This window comes from Anopheles gambiae, chromosome 3, assembly GCF_943734735.2.
Source record: "Anopheles gambiae chromosome 3, idAnoGambNW_F1_1, whole genome shotgun sequence".
Lineage (NCBI taxonomy): Eukaryota > Metazoa > Arthropoda > Insecta > Diptera > Culicidae > Anopheles > Anopheles gambiae.
In genome coordinates this window covers 70,017,461-70,029,906 of record NC_064602.1, presented here as the reverse complement: position 1 = coordinate 70,029,906, position 12,446 = coordinate 70,017,461, and the positions used below count along the sequence as shown (strand labels likewise).

The 12,446-nt window shown below is 44.9% G+C and overlaps 2 protein-coding genes across 4 annotated transcripts in view; one reads left to right on the top strand and one right to left on the bottom strand.

Annotated features, from left to right (window-relative positions):
- Nucleotides 1-12,446, top strand: part of LOC1271106 (RYamide receptor) — a 66,339-nt gene that overhangs the window by 16,202 nt on the left and 37,691 nt on the right. The window lies entirely within an intron of this gene.
- Nucleotides 793-12,200, bottom strand: LOC1271104 (proton-associated sugar transporter A). 3 transcript variants are annotated; one of them, XM_309850.5, is made up of 5 exons: nucleotides 11,559-12,200; nucleotides 3,153-3,381; nucleotides 2,496-3,061; nucleotides 1,510-2,429; nucleotides 793-1,414 (listed from the first exon to the last, which is right to left on the bottom strand). In XM_309850.5, exons 2-5 carry the CDS (start codon nucleotides 3,278-3,280, stop codon nucleotides 1,184-1,186), a joined length of 1,845 nt encoding a protein of 614 aa, XP_309850.4. In that variant the 5' UTR covers nucleotides 3,281-3,381; nucleotides 11,559-12,200; the 3' UTR covers nucleotides 793-1,183. The 3 variants fall into 3 exon arrangements, with proteins under 3 accessions (XP_309850.4, XP_061516071.1, XP_061516070.1); XM_061660087.1 differs by lacking the exon at nucleotides 11,559-12,200 and adding an exon at nucleotides 3,949-3,973; XM_061660086.1 differs by lacking the exon at nucleotides 11,559-12,200 and adding an exon at nucleotides 3,452-3,742.

Sequence of the window (12,446 nt, the reverse complement as noted above, 5' to 3'; positions counted from 1 at the left end):
CACACCCATTTCACCCTCCCGTTGGCCGGTGGATATGAGTTTGTGTCAGTTGCTCTGTGCGTCACTGCTTATCAGTGGCTGGTGAAATGGCTAATCTCGCGATGTCTACATTTAGGCGCATTTACATTATTCCGATGTTAGGGTCGTTGGTCGACAAGTGGATTAAGTTGTACTGTTCTCTTTGGAAAAGCTTTCAATTGGCATAACGGGAACTCCCCAATTCGGAAATTACATAATTTCGGTTCTGGCAAAAAACTGATCCGAAAAGATAGAACAATAAAAAATAAACCTTCGTTCTTTCAAAGGAGAACACACCAAGATATAAACATGAATGCCCTGATGAGTAAGGTAGGAGTCGTAGGTTCAATTCTAGAATGGACTGTCCTCCCGTAGCAAGGACTGACTATTATCCGGCTGTGTGGTACGAAATAAGTATCTAAAGCCCATATAGGCTGGCATAAACAATAAACAATGACCTCGTAGGTCGTTACGTTAGAAAAAGAACTGAACAAGCCCATGACATCGTCATAGGTACTCTGGATCAAAGGTCCCGGACCTCTGTGACTTTTTCAAATTTCCCACGGGACAATTAGAGGAACATTGAATTACTTTCAGCTAATGACTGTGAGATTGATGTGTGACTAATGACTGTGTTTGAAGATAAACGTAAATTAAAGGCCCTAATATGAGGAGCAATCTACCATTTAGTCATTTAGGTCTCTTTTGATAATCTTAAATTCAATGTTGCTGAGTTTCTTTTCTGTAAGAACAATGTACCAGTCAAGGCAATGATTTAATAGTAGTTAAAAATTAGGTTTTTATTTCACAAATCGTAAGCATCGCATTAATAAATACAGTATCGTAAACCACAAACTTCACAAACACCTCTTCAGGCCAGGAACAACATGCAAAAGTGCACTGGTAAAGGAGCGATGGCGGGCTGGAAAGGGGAGAGTTTTTATTTTGTAAAGTGTATAAGCGTTGAAAAAAACACACGCTTAACAGTAAGCAGTAGCAGCCTCTTTCGTACTCAACCCTTCTCAAAACCCCGTCCAGTACCTCCAGAACCTAGTACACGATTTAAATAAGGTGCTAAAGTAGCTCGCTTTCGGGCAGACAAAAGTAGTCAGTAGGCAATAACCCCTCCACGGTTGGTATCACAACGCAAAGGCGTGCTAAGGTCCTACAGGTCCATGTAGACGACCTGCGAGGCACAGATTGAGGCTATCAGGCTGCAGATGCTGGCGCTGAACACGACGACCGAGGTCGTGCCGAAGGCGGAGATGAGCGATCCCATGCCGAGCGCGACAATGATCTGCGCTACGAAGATCATGCCGCCGACGACGGCAATGTCCGTTGCGAGACCGCGCTTGCGCTCCTGTGTCACTTCCGCGCCCGGTTTCGCTACCTTAAACTGTTGGAGAAACAAAAAAAACAGTAGAAAAAATTATTAGGTTGAGGACATCTGTTGAACCTTGGGCATCGATTGAGATATTCAGCAGGACCTACCGTGCCTTTCGCGTGATATTGTCCGAGCAGCAGGAACGGCATGGTGAACAGCAGCGCGTACACAATGCCACCCGTCGCACTCAGCACGTACACCGTCACCTTGTTCGGGAAGAACGCCATACACGCCATACCGATCGCGTCCAGAATCAGTCCCCCACAGTACACCGTCCTCGCCCGCAGCACCTTAATCAACTTCTCGATCGTGAACGAGCAGGTCGAGCAGGAGATCGAATAGATGGCCATGCCGAAGCAAGCGTACCGAACGCCCTCCAGGAACAGCTTGTACTCATCCGAGTTGGACGGTGCCGCCGGATTGCCCTTAAACACCTCCTCCCCGACAAAGTCGGTAAAGTAGAGCGCGTAGCTCAGATGGCTCATCCAGCAGAACAGATTCGTCAGACACAGCACGGCAATCGATTTCGGCATCATGACGATGCTCTTGATAAAGTCCATCGGGCCCATCTGCGCGTTCTCGTCCTCCTCCTCCACCAACTCGACCTCATCCTTTCCACGTGGTGCCCGCTCCACGTCGACCAACGCGTTGTTGATCTTCTGCGGTACAGCATCCTGCGGCGACTGGATCGACTGCAGCTGTGCCGTCAGCGCTTTGCTCACGTCTTTCACCACAAAAATTTGGTTCTGGCGGCGGGCCTTCTCCTTCTTGATCGCTGCCTCCGTCAGGGGCCGCAGCAGATCGTCCGACTCAAGCAGTGGCAGCGGGATCTCCCGGAAGCTCGTCAAGCTGATCGTGAGGCAGATGGTGAAGATGATGACTACGAGCGTGAAGACGGTTTTGATACTGCCGCCGAGGAACTCGCCGAACGACGTTTCGTCCCAGTTGATTCCTCCCATTGCATACCCGATCGAGCCACCGAGACCGGCCAGAATGGAGAAGGTACTGCATGCGCGACCATGATCCTCTGCAAGAAGAAGCATTGCTTTAGCACTGGAACTCTCCACAAGGCTTCCTCACAAGTAGATCTTACCTGGCAGCGACACATCCAGCAGGAACGCACGCGACGGTGTCATACAGTTGTCCGCATTAAAGTCAGTCAGGATCGTGCCGATGATGGTGATCACGATCGCCCACCGGTAGTCGGTCCGATGCTCCGCGATCTGCTCCTCGATGCGGTAGAAATTGTACGACCGTAGCGCATCCGACACGACCGTCCCGTTAATGTCGATCAGTGCGGCCGCCCCATTGATTGTATTGGCCGGATCGTCCACATATTCGCCCAAATCTCCAAACCACGCGCCAATGTTCCGGCCGTACGGTACCAATATGCAGCCCGTTATCAAACCGACGCCGAGCGCAAACAGTACCGGCCGGCGACGCCCAAACCTCGACCGGCACCGATCGCTGACGGAACCGATAACGGGCGATAGGAAGAAGCCGATCAGGGGCGAGATGCCCCACACCATGGTCATGAGCTGATGCTCGATGCCGATGCTGAGCAGGATCGGTGAGACGAAGGCCGTCTCGGCCGAGTAGACAAACTCCATGCCCATGATCACTGCTGAGATTCTAATGAAATCGAACCGGGATTTGTTGCTGTTTGCGAAGGAAAAGGAGAGTGACAATGAACTCCAGAGTTGTGCTGCCGTATCTTACAGAAATGCGTAAGTGTGTCTCTGATGCCTACCGAAATACGTGCGAGTAGTCGTGCTTCTGGCGCCGTGCATTCTCCTCCCGTATTTGGCGCATCTCCTTCACGACCGGATCGTTCCGGAACTCGGAGTGGAAGTTGCTGCCGCCTGCGCCTGCCACCATCGTGAGGCTGGTCTGTAGCGAGAGGCTGTGATTGTGCTTTTTGGAGCTGCCTGCCTTGCTCGTGCCCGGCTGTGACGACGAACCTGCGTTCGGATCTGTTTCTGCAAACGAGAAAGATTGAGTGTGAACATGAGTTACTGAAATGTAAGTTTAGCGATAAAGCCCCACAACCATAACCGTTCATGCTCGGAGACGCATCCGCACACGTGAAAAAACAGAGCTTAAAGGTGAGATTAACAAACTGCCACTATAGTTAAAAGTGTTTTAAATATGGCTCTACTGGGACTGAAACAAAATAACCGTAATTCTGTTCGGACAACGAACGCTAACTAAACGTGACATTCGTTGCCGCTAACCGAAACTGGTGGGGTAACCAATGGTGCAAACCCATCTAATCGAGATCGTCGTTTAAAGCACGACGAGTTTTTTGTTTAAAGAAGTTCCTCGCTTCCGAAAAAACTAACAAAAAATGCATCCCGTTTGATACTGTTATCAGACCGAATGCGGCTACCACACAGTCATGGGACTGTTCTTAGTTCTATGTTGCTTCGACGAAACGGATCGCTTCCTTTCACTCCGGATTACTGCATGGGTAATTTTCCGCCGCTTACACATTAAGCCGGCCGATAGCAATGAAGCGGAATTTGTCCCGATTAGTTTGTACTCACTTGTCATGCTGCTGTTTATTGAGTGTGTAATAATTTGAAGTAGAAAATAAAGCACATTTTCTCCACAAAGCAAAGGTAACAAATATTTTGACAAACTTCAGGCTCAGCAGGACAGTGAGACATCAACAAACCATACAGACACATTTCGCTAGCGGCAGCCGGTGCCTACTAGATGGGAGTGCCTGCGATGGGAAATTGTTATTACATGCTGTTCTTCCCAAACCAAAAGAAAAAAAGGTTTTAAAGAAGCAAAAAAGAAACCTTCTTTGATTTGAATGAATACAGCGAGTTTGTTTTTGAACGCTAGAATTATTTTAATCATTAGAGCACTTTTTTGTAGACACTCTCCTCTGCCCACTCTCGTAAAACGGATGGCACGCGTTTGAGAGATCGTTTCCATAGTTACCGCGCTGTACCGTGCTGTCAAAGTTGTCTGCCCTACCGCTGCTCTTGAAAGATTCCACAAGCCACTCGTATTATCAGGAACAATCTGATTTTTTTACAGTCTTGCGTTCCTTCCATTTATGGTCGGCTAGAACTTGTGTCTGAACATTTGTGCCATTGGTTTGTGTGAAGAAGACAATTAGCTCAGTTACAACTTTTGACGGAGAATTTCGAGTGCATAGAATCCCATCTGTTTCTGAGCACACAAGTTCGCCTATCGGCTTTGTGGTTGTGTTCAGTGTGCAAGAGCTTAGCTAAGTGGTAAGTTTGGCATGGAAAAGCCGGCGAAACTGGAAACTTCCTCTTGATGGTGGTGTTATGTGGAACAGAGTGTTCTGTCCCTTGTAAGATTTCACATATCGTTATAAGCGAGCTGTACTGTGCTAGGCTGCTGCACATGTTCGAGCATGAAGATGGAGGTTTGCCGGGACGTGGATGTGGAAAGATATGAAGTGCTTCACGGTGGAATCTGGTTTGGTGGTAAGAAGTACTTATCTGTTAGTTAATTAAACCTGTTAATAGCTGTTAGATTTCATACGAACTCATTTTCATGTCACATGGAAAGCTGTCACATATGAGGAAACAAAGCAGAAAACAATCAAACTAACACACAGCTCGCAATAAAGGTCAAGTGCAGTCCCTGCGCACAATTGCTTCCGAAATTTACTTCTGAGCTATGGAAAACTTATAATAAGAAGGTGAGTGTAAGGCTTAAGTTGATACAGTGTTTAAACTAAATTTAAACAAAATTGATAAAAAAGGTTAAATGTGAATTCAAACACATTTTAAGTTACACTCTCAGAAACACGGACAATGCGTTGTAGGCTCGAATGGACTCATTATATTATTCCAACTAAAACAATCAATTATTAATTTAATTTTGACACCTCAATGTTGGAATAGTATGTGTATAAATGAGAAGTTTCACACCAATATTTGCGTGCCAATTGGTAAACAAATTGGGGTATTTAAACAAAATTGGAGCAAAGCTTCAAAGACAGTATCATCTACCAAGACTTAGCAGTAGTATGAGTATTTCAGGGAATATTATCAATTTGAACATTAATAAAAATCCTTCAAATGGTGTAAAGTGATACTCTGCTGGCATTTTTCTTCGATCCTTTTATTTTTATTTTATTGTTTTATTTTTATTTTATTGTATTAATTGCTCGGCCACGTTGGGTTACAACAATAGCGCTTACTGACTTTGCCTTGTTTAATAGAACAGAACTGGAATTATATTACACTGTAGATGTGCTTTTAGCTATTCCGCCCCCTGTACCTCTGCACCTTACCCATGGTAATATATTTATTTGTAGGTTTACATTTAAACATAGCCGAGATATAGCCCTACAATTGAAAAAAAATCACAAAATGCAGCATATTTTTAACCATTACAACAACAAAACAAAAACAAACTCAAAAGCCACATTTAATCTGCTTATTGTAAGGCACGGTGTAAAAAAGGGTGAAACAAATTAAAACAACTGCCATCTTGGCGCTTCTCCGGAACTGGAAAAGCCTCTCCAGGCGTAACGTTTAACATTTCGCGCGCATTGCTACTTTTAGTAGCTCTGATCCCTTTCATCTTTAATTCTTAACAGCAAAAACATCATAATTAATTTATCTTTCCTTCATGCGAAAGAGCATAAAAATCCCATTTCCTTCATGTTAAACATACAAGCGTCTCTCTCAATCTGTCTCTGCTGCTGCTGCTCCCAGTGCGCTGCAAAACATCATTAGCATATGCATGGGCAGCCAGAGAAATAGAAATGTTCAGTTGCCCGTTTTTGCAGCCACTTTTTCATTTGCCACATCTAGCCGATTCCAAGAAATATTTTTCACCCAAGAAGCTTCTTCGCTACAGTATGCAAAATTGCCAACGGAAGCAAATTGTAGATGCAAAAAAAAAACAAAATAGGGAATGGCAAGAGCATCACTTGTTTATCAACGACCTACGCTTACCGTAGGTCATGGCACGGGTATCATTTGCGTCTTTTGCATCCAATTAATGTTGAGCGCTCTTCCCGTACCCAGAACAAAAAAAAACTCTCCTCACTGGAATGTAAAAGGCATCGCTCGGAAACACATCGCTGGCGGACATTCCTTGCCTCATTATGTCATCGGTTTCGGCTCGGCACTTCAGCCTGTGGCTTATCTGCCATTCCATGTTTCCCTTGCGAACTAACGAACCAACCGATTGTACGGTTGGAGTTAGCGCAAATGAAGAGTGTAATAGATTAGAGCGGGATTCCTCTTGTTGAGTGCTTCTAATGGTATGATGAGTGGTGGATTTTTTTGGTGTTTGTCGCAAATTAAAAACATCAGACAAAATCCTCCACCCCACTATGACGAATGGCAAAAAGGTTGCCTGCTTGTCGTGTAGCCGACCGCGATAAGACCGCACTTATGCTTGTTGCGTCTACAAGGAAGCCAACAACCTGGGACACTGAGACACACCAAACTCAAGGTGCTCAAGATGATTGAATTGGCTTAGAATAGGAAAAGGCGGAGGCGTAATCATGTCATCAAATAGAGAAGAGATTCTTCCCCCACCACAACCCTTCCGAGACCTCCCACTCTCTCAAGTGGGTATTACACCTGTTGCTCCAAATATCGAGAGACCGAGAAGGCATTTACAGTGCTTGTTATCGTCTTCTGCGTGAAGTGGGTGGTTTGAATCGAAAACGAAAAAAAAACACAAACTTCAGAACACTTTGTGCAGTTGCCTTTCAATTCAATCGGCTTCTTGTGGTGCGCTTGGTGTACAACTTTTCCCACCGCTCAAGAACGCTCCGCACTCATCCACACATTCCGTATGCATGTTTGCACGCACGGCGAGCATAATGTTTCCCCTTTTGCCCATTTGTGCATGTTTGTTTGCGAGTCTGGCACCAGGTTGTGCACGTACAGAACGTTCTGGAGCAGCGTATGTGTGAGTGTGTGCACGCTAATGCCAATGATACCCTGCTGCACCCTGTCTGGACCGTGAAACATGAAAACATTCGTGTCAATGGCAAAAACGGTTTGCTCAAACGTTGCATTTAGCTAATTGAACACATCCATCATTGACGTAGAGGGCCCCGAATCGAACGTACGGGCCATTGTAGTGATACACACTTCGGTTTACACCTCGAAAAAATGCCCAGACTGGTATTAATTGGTTAGCTAATTAGCCGATTGTCGGATGTCGGATTTGATTGCCGGTTTCAAAATCAAACACACACACACACACGAAAACAACGCTTCGGCCAGTCGGGGTTTCCTGGTAAAAATTGGCCCTAGGAGAGGGAACACGTGTTCTGCCAGTAGCTTTGTTTTAATGCACAAAATGATCTCAAAAGTAATTACATAATCAAATTAGGATGTTTTTATATTTATAATTCTGTTCTCACAATATCCTACCGTAGTGGTTGATTTGAACCTACTGATGGTAAGGGAAAGGGCACGGTCAGACATTTGACAGGACAGTGTACTATCAACAGTCCAATTGTCATATTGAATAAGAAAAGGGGCAGTAGTGTCGAAAATATAAATTTTAAGAATTGTCATATTTGTAATTTATTAGCTTTTTTAGAAAATTTAGTCTAGAAAGCTATTGATTGAATGCATTTTTCTCTTCTTTTTGTTCCACTCCTAGGCACAATGGTGTCCTTTTGTAAGGAGTTTTTTTTTTCATCTATAATTGCTGTATTCTTCTCAACTTACTTGCTTGATGCGTTCCGAAGGCGTCAATTTAATACAAATATTAGCGCAAGTCGAATGTTACGCAATTCTGGCGGTTATATATTAAAAAGAAGTATAATGTAAATTTCATTTGGCGATTTCAATCTTAAACATACATTTATCAGTAAAACGGACAATTTATTTTACATTCGACATATGTATAGATTAGTGTTGGGAAAAAGAGCACAATTAGGTGTGCTGTGCGCACACGCACGCACATCTCAGTGTGCGGTGCACATTTCGCACTGTGCGCGCTCTACGCACTGTGCGCGCACCCCGCACTGTGAGTGCGCGCTCTACGCACTGTGCGCGCACCCCGCACTGTGCGCGCACTCTGCACTGTGCCCGCACTCCGCACTGTGCGCGCACTCCGCACTGTGCGCGCACTCCGCACATTTCGCACAGTGCGAGCACACTTCGCACGGTGCGCGCACTTTTCGCACATTCCGCACAGTGCGAGCACAGTCCGGACTTTTCGCACACTTCGCACAGTGCGAGCACACTCCGCACTTTTCGCACACTTCGCACAGTGCAAGCTTCACTTGCTTCACTTTGCACTGTGCGAGCACACTTCGTACCATGGTGGTACGTACACAAAGACCACGACCACACGACCAATGTCAGCTTTTTCTCTTAGAGTTCATTTACTCAGCCATCGGGTTCGTCTAACAGTGGATGAACTTGTCGGACACCTGACCTCTTCGAATCCCGATCGAAAACCCGTTACACAAACACAAGGATACAACACACCCAGACAAAAATTTAAAGGCCCCGAAACACAATATCAACACAGCGGTCCATAGCCGAAGAAATTATCAGGAAAAATCGGCTGACATCAAGCACGCGTTTCTTGAAAACAACTATGAACTGTGAAGGTCGTAGGTAAACGACGCTCCAGTGGGTTGAGGTTTCTCTTGAATTTGGCTGAGATGAAACGTGTCTGTGCTTGTACTCGGAGCCACCGCTTTGCGATTGTGCAATAAAACAGACAGCTGGTTTCACGGGAAAACTGTTATTCGCGTCGCAGGCTTGCGATAGCAGCGCATGTTTTGATGCAAAAATTACAATTTTCACTCGGAGCCCTAGTCAAATTTTGTGATTAACTGAAGAGAAGACATGGGACAGGGCAAAAGGGGAGGGGGGGGGGGGGCGATGGGCATGTGTGTGGTATGAATGTGTGCAAGCGATTTATGGATCTTTGATTCGCCCCGACTTGAACTCGTCGCACCAACTGATCGGAGTCGCTAATGCTAACTGATGCTGATGCTTAAAGGCGGTTTGTCAAAATATGCTCAGTACCATACCACCTGACTTCCTGTAACATGGTACGAAGTGTGCTCGCACAGTACAAAGTGAAGCACTGCACGAAATTTGCGAAACATGCTTGCACTGTGCGAAGTGTGCGAAAAGTGTGGAATGTGCTCGCACTGTGCGAAGTGTGCGAAAAGTCCGGACTGTTCATGCACTGTGTGTAAAGTGCGCGCACTGTGCGGAGTGTGCTCGCACAGTATGAAGTGTGCTCATACTGTGCGAAAAGTGCGCGCACTGTGCGGCGTGTGCGAAAAGTGCCCGCACTGTTCGAAGTGTGCGAAAAGTGCGGATTGTGCTCGCACTGTGCGAAGTGTGCTCGCACAGTACAAAGTGTGCTGTGCAGTGCGCACAATGAGGTGTGCTGTGCGCACAGTGCGCACTCGCGCACAATGCCCAACACTAGTATAGATCCCTCATTTTTACTACTAGCCATAAGAAATGAGAAGACTTGAGTGATAATTTATCATTGCTTGAGTATTTGGTTTAAAAGAGTTTGTCCCCCCAAGCTTGTCTGCTGTTTCGTGCTGAGAGTTCATTTGGTTTTCTTTACAAAGAAGAGAAAACATTTGTTTTGATTTCAAATTATTTAACTAACTTAGTGCAATGATCTCAATGTTTGATATCAATGATCTCAAAACTTTTCAATAAACAGTTCAAGTACCATAAATTGGTACAGAAGTTCAATGTTCTTTGACGTATTTTCAATTGACTGGCAGAAGGAACAAAGTTACGTACAAAGACTTCTGTGACCGTTCTTACAATATCCTGCTAATTTCTATAGAAAATTCCCTATGCATTAATGCAACAAAAATCAGTGCCATAAAGTTCCCTGTAGTCAATCCAACGGCTTCCATAGCAGAAAGGTCCGCATAATCCCTAGCTGCAATTCAATTTACAGGGTTTTCAATGATATTATTGACGTGTTCAGCGAGTTGTAGATTCGTTCGGGCATATAATTGACACTTTCAGCGAGATATTGAATTGTTCGGAAGGCGGCGTTGACAAGTTCGGCGATACTATAGAGCTGTCACTTTCGTACCCCTTGGACTGCAGCTTGGATCATTCTCATCAGAAGGTAAACAAACGGTTTTCGTAAAAATATGTTTGTTTTAACTAATTCATGTATTAAACAGCTTGGGGAATGATTATTAGCTACTTTTAGGACTTCTAAGAATGAAAAATTGAACCTTGCGGCACAGTGTGTAAACAAAACAAATGAAAGCACTACAGAATCGCTGAACATGTCAACGCCTGCTTACGAACAATTCAATATCTCGCTGAAAGTGTCAATTATATGCCCGAACGAATCAACAACTCGCTGAACATGTCAATAATATCATTGAAAACCCTGTAAATCAAACTTCTATGGCAACCTTCTTTCATCCGGTGCTGCCAAAGCATTGTACCATGCAGGCTGGCAAGCAGACAGTTCCACTTGAAAGCGAAAGCTCACAAAACTTAAAACAAAAATACCCATTTAAATCCTGCTCGTTATTGAAAGTGCAGGCGCAGCACAAATGAATGGGATGTTGGAGCAATTTCGCAGAAATAATCTTCTGGGAACTTTGAAATTTCCCCAAACTGGTGTGGTTTTTTCTCCAGAATATGTTTTACGCTTCATAATTTATTTATTTCCTGTGTCCCATTGACCGCTTCTAACATGCTTTTAAATCGTTCTGCACGATGTATTCCCATCGTTTGCTAAACAAATTGAGCAGCAATGATACTTGAAACATACGAATAAATTGTGCGATGAACTCAAAGCTTTTGGTGTAGACATACAAAAAAAACCCATTGGAAACCCAATATTAATATGGAAGCACTTTAGTGCAAGCGAATATCCGTACCGAATATCTAGCAATGCTCTTCAGCTGTAGGCATGCACGGATCACTTCGAACTTTATTAATCATTTTAAATCCATTGAAGCATGTTATGGTCAATTGCTCGGGTTCGAATTTTGCAACGATCAGTTTGTAATTTTCGAGCACTGGAAGCAATCCAGTGGAAGATTTAAAATAACTCAAGCAAAGCTGCTCCATGGTAATGGCTTTCCATAGTGCTGCTTCTTGATTCAATTTCCAAGTCAGTTCCATTCCCCCGTCACAGACATACTCAAGTATGTACTTACCCTTCTTCACAGAGAGAGAGAGAGAGAGAGATGTCACACACTATCTTCAACGACTTCTTAAAGAACTTGGGTCGCTTTTTGATTTGTCACTTTTGGTCACCCAAAAATTCAAAAAGCTGTTCACGGCTTTTCAGCGCCCTCTGAACTACTCGCTAATGTTCTTCCACTGCACTGGTGACGGCTCAATGCGTCCAGACGTCTGGTTTTGCAGGGAACGAGGACCGTGGTCGGTTTGCACATAACTTTCACACACAGCAGCGCAACAGCAGTCCGGGCAGTGGCAAAATGGTGGCCTGGAGGAGCCTTTTTCAAGCCTTTTTCGTCACGTGGAGATAGAGTAAGGAATCACTATTCCCATCCACTTAAGCGGAGGGAAATTCACTTTGATACACACTTAGGCGGAAAGTGTGAGAGAGAAAGAGAGATCACTACACGGAAAAGCTTCTTCAAGGACACAAGTTCTTGGAAAAAAAAACCGAGAAATTGGATCTCAAAATAGAACTCAATTCGAAACACTAGCTGGAAACTGGATCGTACACGCGCGATCTTACTCGCCGAATTGTTACGCCCTAGGCGAAGAAGCTGCACCCGTGCCTGCACCAGCCGGTTATCTGCCGCACACTGAACGGTCGGCCAGCGGTTGAAGATTAATTTATACAAAGCATCGCCCTATCAAACAGCTCGTCTTCCTCAACCCTCACTCTTACCCACGCTCCTACTCGTCCCAGACAAGACACTTGAGCTCATCGTGCATCGAACAGGGCGGGCGAGCAAAAAGGGAACTAGTGGGAAGCTTTAAGCAAAAAACGCACACGCGAAACTCTTTCCAAAGGCTTATCGATGATAATGCGCCTATCGCAAACCAGAGGCTGTGCATCTCGATTGTGT